This window comes from Hemicordylus capensis, chromosome 3 (genome assembly GCF_027244095.1).
Source record: "Hemicordylus capensis ecotype Gifberg chromosome 3, rHemCap1.1.pri, whole genome shotgun sequence".
Taxonomy (NCBI): Eukaryota; Metazoa; Chordata; class Lepidosauria; order Squamata; family Cordylidae; genus Hemicordylus; species Hemicordylus capensis.
In genome coordinates, this window is record NC_069659.1 from 236,895,038 (window position 1) to 236,909,507 (window position 14,470).

General features: G+C 42.3%; 1 protein-coding gene across 2 annotated transcripts in view; it reads left to right on the plus strand.

Annotated features, from left to right (window-relative positions):
* The window catches only part of OIT3 (oncoprotein induced transcript 3), a 63,081-nt gene that overhangs the window by 20,699 nt on the left and 27,912 nt on the right, over positions 1-14,470 (plus strand). The window contains exons 4-5 of one of the 2 annotated variants that reach the window (XM_053309854.1): positions 7,292-7,414; positions 9,539-9,661. In XM_053309854.1, coding sequence (XP_053165829.1) covers positions 7,292-7,414; positions 9,539-9,661 — 246 coding nt within the window. The remainder of the gene's footprint in view (positions 1-7,291; positions 7,415-9,538; positions 9,662-14,470) is intronic. The other variant, XM_053309855.1, reaches the window with a different exon arrangement.

Here is a 14,470-nt window from a genome sequence, read left to right on the forward strand (position 1 = left end):
TCGTTTTAAGTTCCAACCAGTTTTTATATTTTAACCACACCCTCATCAGACTCCTTCTTACATAGTGATTCAAAACATCTTTATGTATTTTACTTTTTTCATACCACAAATATGAATGCCATCCAAACCTTCTATCAAATCCTTCCAAATCAAGTATTCTAGGATTTCTTAATGTTATCCATTCTTTTAACCACATCAAGAGAGAAAGTAGAAGCCTGTGGTTATTTTCCGAATAGAATCAGTTCCACACCACAACTCATATATCTTATCAGTTGGAGTTGAATTCTCTCACGGTAGTATGAAACACTTCCTTACTTTGATTGGCTAGTTTAATGATGGACATATTCAATGGCAAACAGCAAAACAGCAAAACGCCTCTTCCATAAACTTTCTCAATCAACAGTAAAGAAAAATATAGTAATTCCCACTAATAAACTCTTTTTCCAAGTTTTAAAACTTTTAAACATCAATTCAGTTCTTGGATTCCAGCTTTTAACAAGAAGATTGGACTTCCCTCCTTAATTTATAGTCAGAAACACTTACAGCCACGTTTTGAGTTCTGTGATGTCTTTCCAGCAAAAGCAGGAAGAATTCCAGCAAGTTGTCCTTAGTCACGTTGAAAGGTGAGCTTCTTGAACTTTAAGTAATTAATTAAATCCAAACCATAGAGATTATATGCCAGCTGGCTTCAGTCAAAAAGATTACCGATGAAGGAGTGAGCTTGATTGGTCCCAGCCCCTGCCGCTCAACTTAAAACAGAACTGCGTTCTTCAGCACAGCTCTAAATTAAGGAGCCAGCTCAGGGGGATCTGTGGGCTATCTTGAAGTCCAGACCCTTTAATCCAGGGTGGCATGGGGGGGGGGTTGAAGCCTCAAAACCCCCTTAAATTTCTCCTCCTTGGTCTCCCCTGTCGGGAAGCATGCAGCCACGTTAGCAGTCCAACCGGAAGTCTCATGTGTCATTAAGTCTTGATGCTAACCAGACGCATAGACACACACACACCCCTTCTGCTATGGACGAGGGGAAAAATAAACCTGTTAAGGTTAATGACACAATAAACATCATGTGTAGTTCTAAAAGGATGTTTAAGAATATGCTTACAAATCTATGGTTAATAGTTTTCTTAGATTCCAGTGGATAAGGTTAGAGGGTTTCCCAGATGGTCATTTGAGACCCATCAGTACATTCCAGGAAACTAATGCTTCCTGAATTGCCAACATGATGCCAGATAATGTTTTCTTTGGGATTTTATAAAACTGTAATGCCAGACGGGGAGTAATCCCATATATTCAAAGGTCAAATCCATGTACAAGACTCCAAAGATCAGCTACACAATTCATAGAGCAAACACACACACACACACACACACACACACACACACACACACACACACACGTTTAATGCAAAGACTTCATTGTGTTATTCCCAAATCTGGGCATTACTTAAAGCTGCAGAACAAGGATAAATGTTCCTATAGAACAATACACTTATACAGAGATACGGGACTCAGAGGTGTTTTCCAGATTGCGAGATCTGCGTTGGCTAAAGTGTTGCAAAGTGCAACGGTATCAGGCAGTGACTGGAAACTGTGAGCACAGCATTTTTCTATGTGTTTCTCAATACGTCATGACAGGATTGTGGCTATTCAAATTTCCTACCACTGCAGCGGGCTTTCTGGGTAGGGAGTGTCCATATTCCACCGGAATAGCATTTACTGCCCCACCTCCATTTCGGGCCAATGGGGTCACAGAGTGGAAATGATGTGACAAAGGTAGGTGTAGGGGTGTGTGTGTGTGTGTGTGTAATTTTTCTCTGGGCACTTTTGAGCAAAACTGCCACTAGAGGGAGCACCATGGTGCAAACTGCAATTCCTTGATTGCTTCTATAATGAGGAAACAGAAAGGGATTGTGCACTTGTGCAAGAACCCGAGCAAATAAATAAATAAATCATATACAGAGACTGGCTTTAGATACTAACAAATGCTTGAACTGTGGAATGAGACCTCCACACCACATGGCATTGAGAACAGTTTCCAGACTTGCTGGTGAATGATTCACACTGAGCTTCCTTGCAGTAAACAAATGGCATTGCACAGTAGTAAATGATTCAATTCAATGGGCTTCCTCTTGGGTAAGTGGCCAGATCTGAGGCAGGCAGGCAGATGGGCTTCTTTCCAGAGGCTGAACATGAACACACACACACACACCCATTCTGTGGCTCCCCTCCACACTTTTACCCCCTGATATTGGGGCCTGTGTTGATCATCCTTATATGTAAAGACCTCTTGCTGATATTAATAAAATTCAGTGTTTAGTAAGCATAGTACTGACCTCTTCACTTTCCTTCGAAAGCTGAAGGAAAATAAATGGCCAGTTTCCACCCTTAGAAAGACACCCAGTTTCTAATACCTGGCTAGGTTATCCCAAACAATCCTTGTTTCCCTTTTCCATGTACTTTCCCCCCTTTGCAGTGTCTTTTTTTTTCTTTTTTTTTCTTTTTGCTCCTTAGGGTGCCTTTAAAATAAAAACAAAGAGACTGAATCTAAAATGCATATGCACACACCAGTTTCAATAACCTGCTAAAATGAACTTTTTAGCACCAGAGAATCCTTTCCACATCAGCTGGTCTTGAAAGGAACTCCTACGCCAGAGAATTCTGGCGTGTTCTGTGGCACACACTCAGTTCACATTGAAGACTGGCTAAGCCTAAAATATACCTCTTAATTGTCCTGTGTGCACTCAACCTGCTACAGAACACACCCAACACTACGCTGTGGCTGCAAGTTAAAAGGGAAGATTGTTAAGGGGGGACCAACTGATATTTGTCAACTGATAATTATCTTAGAGAAGCCAAAGTCAAGAAAGATAAAGACCTCAGGAAGTAACTTAATAGGGAATTTCAGAATGCTGTTGGAAGAGACAAGGAGCAGTACTACAATGACATCTGTAAATACCTTGAGGATAAAATAGACACAGAAAACAAGGCAAGTTTTCCAAAAGATCTCTGAACTCAGAGGGAAGTTCCAACCTCGAACTGGTATGTTAAGGGATGCCAAAGGACAGATAGTAACTGACTCAAAGAAGATCAAACAGAGATGGAAGGAGTATACTGAAAATCTGTACAGCAGGGACATTAACATCCAAGATACTTTAGAAAAGATTCCCTACTTGCAAGAACTTCTAGTACAGGAAGATGAAGTTAGATCAGCACTCCAGTCATCACCAAGTCGGAAGCTACAGGAATTGATGGAATAGCTACAGAAATATGGCAGGCAACAGAAGAAGAATCAGTCGAGGCTCTAACCAAACTATGCCAGCAAATCTGGAGAATGACACAGTGGCCAACAGTTTGGAAGAGGTCAGTTTACATACTGATACCAAAGAGAAGAGACTGAACAGATTGTGCAAACCATCGCACAATATCCTTAATTTCACATGCTGGCAAAATAATGCTCAGGATCATCCAACGCAGATTAGAGTCCTACGTGGAAAGGGAAATGCTGGATGTTCATGTTGGTTTCAGAAAAGGCCGGGGACCAAGAGACATCATTGCTGATGCACACTGGATAATTGAGAAAGCCAAAGAATACCAGAAAGAAGTCAATATGTGCTTTATTGACTACAAAAAAGCCTTTGATTGCATCGACCATGTCTGATAGCTGAGAATACAGATGACCAGCAAGCTGTAGTAATGAAAGTCAAGGAGCACAGTGAAAAACGGGACTACAATTAAATGTAAAGAAGACTAAATGAATGACAACGGGTACAGCAACCAGCCTCAGAATTGACAATGAAGACACTGAAGTGGTGGATAGCTTCTGCCTTTTAGGGTCAACCATCAACAGTAAATGATCCAGCAGTCAAGAAATATGCCTCAGACTACCACTTGTTAGGGTTGCAATGAAGGTCTTGGAAAGGATATTTAGATGCCATGACGTGTCTATATCTACAAAGATTAGAATCGTTTGGTTTTTCCCATGATGCTCTTTGGATGCGAAAGCTGGACTTTGAAGAAGCAAGACAGAAAAAGCATTGACGCTTTTGAACTTTGGTGTTGGAGAAGACTTTTGAGGATACATTGGACGTCCAGGAAAACAAACAAATAGATCATAGAACAGATCAATCCAGAATTTTCACTCGAGGCACAAATGACTAGACTCAAACTATCATATTTCGGATACATTATGCGAAGACCCAGCTCCCTTGAGAAGTCTATAATTCTGGCGAAAGTTGAAGGAAGGAGAAGAAGAGCACAACCAGCAGCAAGGTGTATGGACCTGATTATGTCAGCAGTGTATGTACCACTGAGAGACTTTAAAGGCCAAGTTGAAGACTGGAGAGAATCTATCTATGTGGTTGCTAAGAGTCGACACCGACTTGACGGCACTTAATCAATCAATTATCTTCTCATTGAAGAACTCCTGATAAGCTTCTGAGGAATTTTGTGGATCCCACAAAAATACAGTTTGACAAGCATTGCATTAAGAAATTAATTCTGTCCCTTTAAAAAGTTTGCTTTGGAATTTTGGCCGCATATCTTTCCTCTCTTGATGAATTACTTTATAACATACTTGATGCCAAATAATCTGGTACCACAGTCATCTTCCAGCATAAATATTTCTTATTCTTCTACTTTGAATCTCTAAGGTTCGTTCATCTTTCTAATTAATTTCCTGAGCTCTGAGTAATAACAGCTCCAGATATATTTCAAACACTAGTCTCTCTGGCCTCCCCTTTCCAAATTTTTCTTGCATACTACCTGTGTTCTGAGAATATTAGGCAATCTAGTCAATTTGGTGACTGGCAATGCTACAACACCACCATCATCTGGGAGGCCTTTAATCAATTATGTAACTGGATGTGCTTTTCATTCAAGTTTTTCATTGGCTGTATAATGAATCCTGGCTGTATAATGAATCCTAATTCTCAACCACTGATTCTGACATTCATTTCAGTCTCTTAAGTAAGTGCTGCAGTATTAAAAACTAACAATGGTTGATAAAATCTACACCATTTTAATCACTCAAAGATCCTCTGATAAATTTATCTTCACTTGTTAACCCCTTGGAGATCTGGTTTCAATCCTCTCTGTTCTCTGTTGGAAATCAAGCATCAGTAAACTCCTTCTCCAAATAACAAACCTGACCCACCACAAGAAATAAGGCCTAGCTGGAAGTCTTTGTTATGGGTAGCTCAGGATGGGATTGGCAAATAGAAAGTGGAATTAAGATGCTGTGGAGAAGCCTTACTGAACTACGTGACTAGACAAACAAGATCAGTTGCCATATAGTAATAAGAGCAATTTTCCACCCTCCATCTCCTGCCCCTGTCCTAGAATTTCATAAATGTCTCATACAACTTTTCCTTATATTTTTATCCAGGAATCTGTAGCATGGTCTTCTGAATTTCAGTTTCAGCATTAGATCAGTGGGGGTGGTCAGACTCTTGCTCAGGGTTGGCCACCATTTAACAAACAGATATTCTCAGTCCATTATGAAGGACTATTAATGAAATTGGGCCTGCACCCCAAAGTACTCAGTATTGCCTATCTGGGCTGTGTCATAAAAATTCCAGTCTGACTATTTGATTGATTGATTAAGTGCCATCAAGTCAGTGTCAGCTCTTAGCAATTACATAGATAGATTCTCTCCAGGATGATCTGTCTCAACCTGGCCTTTAAGGTCTGTCAAGTTGAAGACAGATCCTCTGGTAAATCTTATTATTTACCTGCTTCCAAAAGCAAAAAAAGGTGACAAGTAAATCAAGTAGTTCATATATTCTCATTCTCTCTCTCTCTACACACATGGACACACACACACACACACACGGACACACACACGTAATACATTGAACAGGCCTGTTTCACTGGCATAAGAATTAAGGTTGCAGGTCCAGATGGTGAAAAAAGTTGATATCCATCACAAAATAAGTGGAAATAGAGGATGCTTTTTACCAAAGAAGAAGAAGAAGTCGTCTCCAAAGTCTCCACTTTCCATAAAATTGGCATATGTTTATTATATTATATATAGTATATGCGTATTTTGATAAACATTGGATAAGTTGAGAATAAATAGAGCTCACCACTGTAAAGCTGATGACTAGGTGAGCTGTATGTTTGCCCAGTCTGCTGTCTAGGTGCTGAGTTCTCAAGATCCTGCTTAGGTTTACCCCCACACCGTCCTCTGCCCTGCTCCCCCATGGGTCATCCAGCCTGCTCTCCCCAGACAGGCCAACAACTTTACCTCTTGGCTCGAGGCAGGGCAACTAGCTAGCTACCAAGCCAGACTCTTTGTATGCTGGTGCAGCCGTGCATGCATGGACTCCCACTCACTTGCTGTTCTCTACGACTATAAACATTTATATACCGCTTTTCAACAAGATTTCACAGTGGTCTTCAAAGAAAAGTAAAGAATAAGATGCTCCCCTGTCCCCAAAGGACTCACAGTCTAAAAAGAAAGAAAAGCTGCTGAAGGAATCCTGTGCTGGGGTTGGATAGGTCCAGCTGCTCTCCCCCTGATAAATAGAAGAGATTCACCACTTTAAAAGGTGCCTTTTTACTCAGTCAGCAGGGGTAACTGCTAACTGAGTAAAGCTAGTTAGCGAACTCCTAACTGCCGCCTGAAGGAAGGAAGCTGCACCTGCCGGGCCCACTTGTCCATGCTCCTGCATCAAGTAGCTCTGCAACCTGCCACTGACGCAGAACCTCTCCTCTGGCTTCCCCATTAGATGGATGGTTACTAGGAAGGAAAAGGAGATAGAAGACGAGAAGCTACTCATGAAAGCCATGTGTTCTAAGAGAACAGAATGTTTCAGCTGCTCCCCAGAACTTTGGACACCACAACACATGCAAACAAAAAGTTGTTTGCTCCCCAAAACAGTCTTTATTTCTCCTAATGAAAAAAAGGTTTTAAAAAGTCATTTGGTCCCCAAAATAGTCACCTCTCTCTAGTTGGCAACCCAGCTAGGGTTGTCTACTAGCAGGGGCGTAGCTGCAATTGAGCGGATGGGTTCAAAGAACTGGGGGCCCCGAGATTTTGAGGGGCCCCCAGCTCCACCCCTCCCTATCTTCTTCATTATCTCCCTCACCAAGGGGCCACTAGAGAGAGGGGTGAACACAGGCCTCCTCTCCCCAGCTACGCCCCTACAATGCCCTGTAGTAAGTAGGTGACTCTTCCAATGCCATCAAAAGTAAAATGATCTGTGAATCCCTGATTCCGGTCATGTGACTGGGCCCTAGTTACTGGCTGCATGTTACTAAATTGTGGATTTGTGACTCCTGTTTCTCTTCAGATGAAAATGAATGTGAACAGAATAATGGGGGCTGCAGCGAGTTCTGTGTAAACCTGAAGAACTCATACCGCTGTGAATGTGGAGTTGGGCGTGTTCTGGGGAAGGATGGAAAGACCTGTGAGGGTGAGTAAGACGACAACTCAGTTAAGATACCTGCATCTGATTAGCTATGTTGATATTAATCCTTGTGTCATGAAAACTTTAGGACTTACTGCCAGTAGCTACAAGATGGGGCAGTTTCCCACAGAGTTCAAAAACATTGTGCATAAATTCAGCAAGAAAGGCAAAACAGGTGCTGTTGATGGAGACAGTATTCAGAAAAAAAACAGTGATAATAATCATTGATAATATTCCATTTATGCAGGCAGCAAAAACAGGTGGTTTATCTAGTCCCTGTTGGTCCACCATACATGGACCAGTATGGCGATGGTCCATGTATGAGATGGTGCCAGTAGAGTCGGAAGTTGTGCAGTTATGTTTTTTAGGGTAGAAAAACTCCTGCTTTAAAAGGCACTTGAGCTGACACAGTCAGAAATATGAACTAATCAACCACAGCGAGAGCACTGTATTGAAGCTTTGTATTGATAAGCATTTGCTCTGCAGCAGCCCAGCTGAGCTGCCGTCAGAGAGTGAATGATGGATTGCCCATGATGGGCCACTGATGGAACCAAGGAAGATAGCTTTTCATAAATGAAATGATACATAAGCCCATCGAGTTCACACCCGCTGAAAGTACTTATATCCCTACTAAATCAAGCATGTGTCTGGTACCACTATTCTCAATGTCTAGTCTTTTGGGAAGAGGGCTGGTAACATCCATTTTGGTCATTTTGTTTTTGTGAGGAAGAGTTAATTGTTTCCTCCCCCCACTAAACGTTGGAAGGTTTATACTTGCCTCATAGACAATTTAAAGCCCCGAGGTGACATTTTTCACGAGGGTAACACTCTCAAGGGAATTTATTAAGCAATATACAACTGGGTTTGTTGGTTTCATATTTACTGATATGCCATGAGGTTTATGAGCCGTTCCAGGAAAGATATAATTCACTTTGCAGCCTTCCCAACATTGATTGCATAACCACAAATTCTCAAAAGATGGAATATGTTTTAATAATCTCAGAATGGTGGTACGTTCACACTTACCACAGAATTTCCAGTTTAAAGGTCAGTGGGAGCTTGTTCATCTAAAAACATTCAGATGTTTTCAGAGTCTTACCCAGACATTGACTGGGTACACAGGTAAAGGTAAAGTGTGCTGTCAAGTCGATTTTGACTCCCGGTACCCACAGAGCCCTGTGGTTTTCTTTTGGTAGAATACAGGAGGGGTTTACCATTGCCTCCTCCCACGCAGCAAGAGATGATGCCTTTCAGCATCTTCCTATATCGCTGCTGCCCGATATGGGTATTTTCCATAGTCTGGGAAACATACCAGTGGGGATTCAAACTGGCAACCTCTGGTTTGCTAATCAAGTCATTTCCCCGGTGCACCACAGGGACTTCCTCGGATTGCATTTTCAGTTTATGTGACTTTTAACTAGAGGTAAAAACAGGTCTGTTAGAGTTCCCCAGGCCCCATTTTTGTATTCTGTAACTTTCAAAGACATTTTGACTGAACAGCTCTAAACATACTACTAGTACATTAAAGTAGTAATAAACCCTACTTTAGAGGGCTGGTTCATATCTTATACAGCAGCATATCCAAGTTTGCCACCAAATGTAAACTTGTCAGACAGCTCCCTGAAGGGCATCTGTATTTACAAATATATCTTTGTCATATTAAAACCTGATATAATTCTTTAAAAATGAATGCTTTTTTAAGCATTGCCAATTTTCTTACAATACTGGCAAATTGAGAGTAGCTTTGGACACTGTTCTACAAAGGGAGCAGGAAATGCATGTGTTTTGTGCTTCCTGTTTCTCCACATTGTCATAATTTCTGACTGCAAGGTTCTATTGTAGTAGACCCATTGAAATTTATGGGAGCTGCGCAAGAATACATCTTGCCTGAGACACTTACAAAATTAATACTTAATATATGCAGGTGGATACTGCAGCTACAAGCAGTATTTAATTTTAATGAACTTAAACTTCCCTTTTTACTCTCCTATTCCACTTCTTCAGTGGATATTGCTTGTTTGGCCAGGTTAAGACATTCTTAGCAGTATCTCAAACAGATCCATTACTGGGTTGTCCATTCGCTAGACAGAAGGCTATTATTTATGTGTCTGAGAATTCTTTCTGTCCTAGAGATTGAAGGGTGTCACAATAACAATGGAGGCTGCAGCCATGCTTGCATGACAGTGGAAGACACTTACCAGTGTGAATGCCCACGGGGGCTTGTTTTGTCAGATGACAACCACACCTGCCAAGGTAGGACAATACGGATCACTGTGGTCAAATACTACTTGGTAGCTGGGCCAATATAGGGTCCAGTAAAAGTGGAACAAATGCACCTTGGTTTTTGTACCATTAGAATTGGAGTACATTTTGAAGAAGACATAGGAACATAGGAAGCTGCCATATATTGAGTCAGACCATTGGTCTATCTAGCTCAGTATTGTCTTCACAAACTGGAAGTGGCTTCTCCAAGGTTGCAGGCAGGAATCTTTCTCAGCCCTATCTTGGAGAAGCCAGAGAGGGAACTTGAAACCTTCTGCTCTTCCCAGAGCAGCTCCATCCCCTGAGGGGAATATCTTGCAGTGCTCACACTTCTAGTCTCCCATTCATATGCAAACCAGGCTGGACCATGCTTAGCTAAGGGGACAAGTCATGCTTGCTATCACTAGACCAGCTCTCCTCCAGACCCTCCTGACAGCTGATGTTCTGCATAAACTGGGTTATGTAGATCAAGGCATTTCAGCTAGCCCCGAGCAATGGGGAAAACCTTGACCGAGTCCTGGCTTTGATCCAATGCCATGGGTTTTGGTTTTTTAAAATACAAATGTATTAGGAGTCCATTTCCCTCTAGTACTGGGTTTAAAGTGGGGTGAAAGGGACTCCTTCCCAGGCATAACACCAAAGGGGATGACAGGGAACTCCCAGCCACCACCCTCCTCCTACCCATGGGCAGTGCAGACCTGGCTGTTTGACTGCACCCAGCCAAGGCACCCAGGACACTTCTGCTGAGCACAGCCAAGGAAGACCCTCTCCTTTCCTCTCTTGCTCTGGAGCAGGGCTGCTCAACTTTGGCCCTCCTGCAGATGTTGGCCTACAACTCCCAGAATCCCTGGCTATTGGCTATTGTGGTTGGGGATTATGGGAGTTGTAGTCCAAAACCAGCTGAGGGGCCTAAGTTGAGCAGTCCTGCTCTGGAGCATGAGAGGAAAGTATGGGGCTTGGCTGTTGGGCTGCGCTTGGCCAAAGGGCTAGGGTGCCTCTGCCCTGGACACAGAAGTGGCTGGACCCAGCACTGCTCCTCTCATCCAACTGTCCTCCTCCTCTGTTATGCTACCACTGGCAGCCACACTCCACTCCCAGTCTGCCAGTTTGGTGGGCAAACATGCCATTCCACATTCCCTTGCTGCGACAAAATGGCTGAGCTGCCTGTGCAGTCAGTTGCTTCCAATCTGTCAAGGGCAGTTGGTGGTGTCTCCTGTACAAGACTAATGCATGGGGTAAATATCCAGCTTGTCCAATGGGTGGATCAGCCCTGCCTGCAGTCATGAGTGCATAACATCAGTTTGAGTATCTAACAGAATGGAAAGAACCATTTTGTGCAGAAGGACAAGCACATTAGAGAAACAACCATTGCTCTTTATTCAACCAAATCAAATTTATGGCCACATGCAGTAGTTTATGGGGACATAAACTGTAGGCCCTGCCTTCAACTGCATAAAAACAGATTTTTATTAATTCTAATTAGGTGCATGGCGATATAATTGCTAATGGTACTGGCAGTTACCCAAAGCATGTATCACGTTAATGTTTCCACTCTGCACTCTTGCTGTAAATTAGTAGTAAATATTAACTCTTTCCCATTGTCTTCACTCTATCATGTTCACAGATCAGCTGCCTCTATAGAATTGTTTACATTTAGAAGGCACTCTAAGATATACACATTTCTGGAATAGCAGATATCTCCTCAGAGGCAAAAGCAAAACACACACACACAACTCCAGGCACAAAGGCATTGGCATTAGAAAGCCATTTTATTTATATTAGTAATCCTTCCTTTCCTAGCCAATAGTCATCACAAGGCAGCTAAGAAAACCATAAATTCAAAAAATGCATAATAAAATATAAAACAAAATAAAAGTTTATTAAAATAATGCTGAAAGTTGTACTAAGAATACATGAACATTCTTAACTTAATAAAAACATGTTTAAATATTTTTTTTAAAAAAAATCTTAAGGCAAAAAAGGAATCCTGTGGCAACTCCTGTGGCAGCGTGCATTCCATAGGTGAGGTACCACTACAGAAAAGGCTTTGTCTCTGGTACCTACCAGATAGATCTCAGTCAAGGGCAGACCAGAGGGCAGGTCTTCCAATGCCCCCATCTCAAGTTTTGGTGGGGTTTATGTTGGAGTAGGCAGTCCCTGAGAGAGTCTGGCCTTATGCCATATAGGGCTTTAAAGGTTAAAGCCAGCCTTTTGAATTGAACTAGGAGCTAGTGATTAGTCAGTGTAACTGTCGGAGTTCACGCATCACATCATTCATACACCATAATCCCTCTAGCACCATGATGATTTGGCACTAATATAGTTTTCAAACTGTCTTCAAAGGCAGTCCCATGTAGAGAGTACTGCAGTAATCTAGCATGTATGTCACAAGAACATGAGACACCAAGGCCAGGTCCACTGCATCCAGTTGATATATCAGCTGAAGTGGGCAAAGGCACTCTTGACCACAGCTGAGACCTGGGCTTCTAGCAATAGTTGCAGATCCAAGAAAAGCCCGTAACTGTGTTCTTGATATTTCATGAGCAGTACAACCTATGCAAGAGAAGTTGAATATCTCCAGCCAGTGTAGTGGAACTCCCAACCAACAGGACCTCCATCTTATCTGAACCCCATTTCTGCTTGTTCACTCTTCTCCAGACCAAACCTGCTCCAGACACCTGTTCACAAGTTCAACAGTCTCCCTAGGATTAGAAGCTGGAAACATGGCTTAGAGCATACTGATGCCACCTCAGCCTAAATTTCCAGATAGAGCCTAAAAAGCATGAGAGTCCAGAACACAGCTGTGTGCCATAGGGCTGTGTATCGGAACATTACATAACATAACTACTGCATAGAACTGTTTATGCTGGGAGTGCCTGTTTATGTGTAGCACCAGAAGGGTGCTACATATTTGTTGGCATTCTGATGAATAAATGTTCATCATGTTCCCATACACTGTGTATCGGAACATGCTGAATATGTATACATCAGAATGTCAACGAATATGTAGCACCCTTCTGGTGCCACACATAAACAAGCACTCACAGCATAAACCGTTCTACGCAGTTCTGTACATTTACTGTGCTGGGGGTCGAGGGCACTACTACTGGAACCAGAGCCCACAGAGCCAGCTGGGAAGGCACATGGGACATCTGGGAATGAGGAAAACACTACGAGACTATACTTCCCAGATGTCCTTGTGGGCTTTCCTGGCTGGGCCCATGGGCTTCGGTTCCAGTAGAAGAACCGTGTGTTTGGCCAATTCACATATAAAGCAGACTGTCGATGGTCTGAATAATAACACCAGATGGCCATATGGTGAGGAAGTGCAGAACCCTTCCCTTACTTCCTCCCTGCATCCCCACACCCCTATATACCACTCTGCCCCCCCACCCCACCCCGCACACTTTCCTCCTAGCCAGATTCCTGTTTATCAGACGGAGGGGAAGTAAGCCATCCTTTAGCCTCATTTGCATAGGTCTGCTGTTGTCAGGTCTGGTTTGGCCTCTAGTGAGAAAGGGTGGTAGAAGAGAAGCCTAGCAAATAATGTAATTTGTTATTTAGGGGGAAAAAATGCTTCTAAAAGGAAATACATATTTTCCATCACTGCTTGATTAATGGGAGGCAGGCCCCCAAATCCAGACCCAAGCAGCAGAAAAGCATGCTCATTTATCAAACCGTTCATTGAGCGACTTAATAAACATCCTAAATCAGAGCCTTGAGCTGATCAATTCATCTATGCAAAATTATCCGTGGGCCAGGCATTATTGGAAATGCTTTCCAAATTTCCCCTTGGAGGCTTGAAAGTAACGTTTGTCTTCTTTTTGGCTTTTTGTTTCCAGGATTTGTTCTTTGCTATTTGAGATATAGTACATTGATTCCTTCCCTCTTGTGTATTTACCAGAGCAGGAGCTGAGAGAGAGCCTTTGACTTTCATTTCCCACTTCTGTCAAACAACGCCCATGGAGAAATCAGTAGGGAAACTCATTTTCAGAAATACTACTACCAACCTGTTTTTTTTCCACACTAGCATATTGTTTTCTTGCCAAAACTATCCCCTGGAGTGGACAGGTGTTTTTTAAGAAGAGATTTAAACTTGAACAATAATGCTTTATATTAAGGAGAAAAGAAAATGATGCCGGAAGGAGCTTATGCATCCCAGATTCCAGGGAGTCAGTAATCAATGCATCACTTTAGATACAGGCAACACCTGTTTCTGTGCTTCAGAATAACATGGTAAAACAAATGTTTGCTAAGTGTTATGCTGTTAACAGGACTCATGAATCTATATCTTTCCACACTAAAAGTAATTTATGTTCTATCCATCCCTTAAGCTTGAAAGTTATGTGTGAGCAAATTGGTCAAAGTTGTGTTCTGGAAAATACCCTCCATGCAGCTGATAACACTGCTTTTTCCATGCTGTTTCCCCAAAGAATAATTATGTCAGCAAAGAAACTCAGGGCCAAATTAAACAAGATGAGAAGCATATCCAACTTTTTAAACTTTTATTTTTAAAAAGTGGGGGAAGCAGCTGCAGGGTGTTTGATCGGGATCAGGTTTGCAATGCAGGGGAGGGTTTTTCTTACTTGCAATGTTCCCAACTTAATTGCACCCTTCTCCAAAACTATTTGTCCCTCCACCTTGGAGGGGGCATGTTTTTCCTCCTAAATAGTAGCTTTAAGGAGAGGCATGTTGGAGATCTAGCTCCAGATGGCATCCACCTTTTGCACTAGTAACCCTAATGACCACAAGGGGCATTGTGTGTAGAGACAGTTGTTGGGGTCAGTTTTCCAGGAAGGC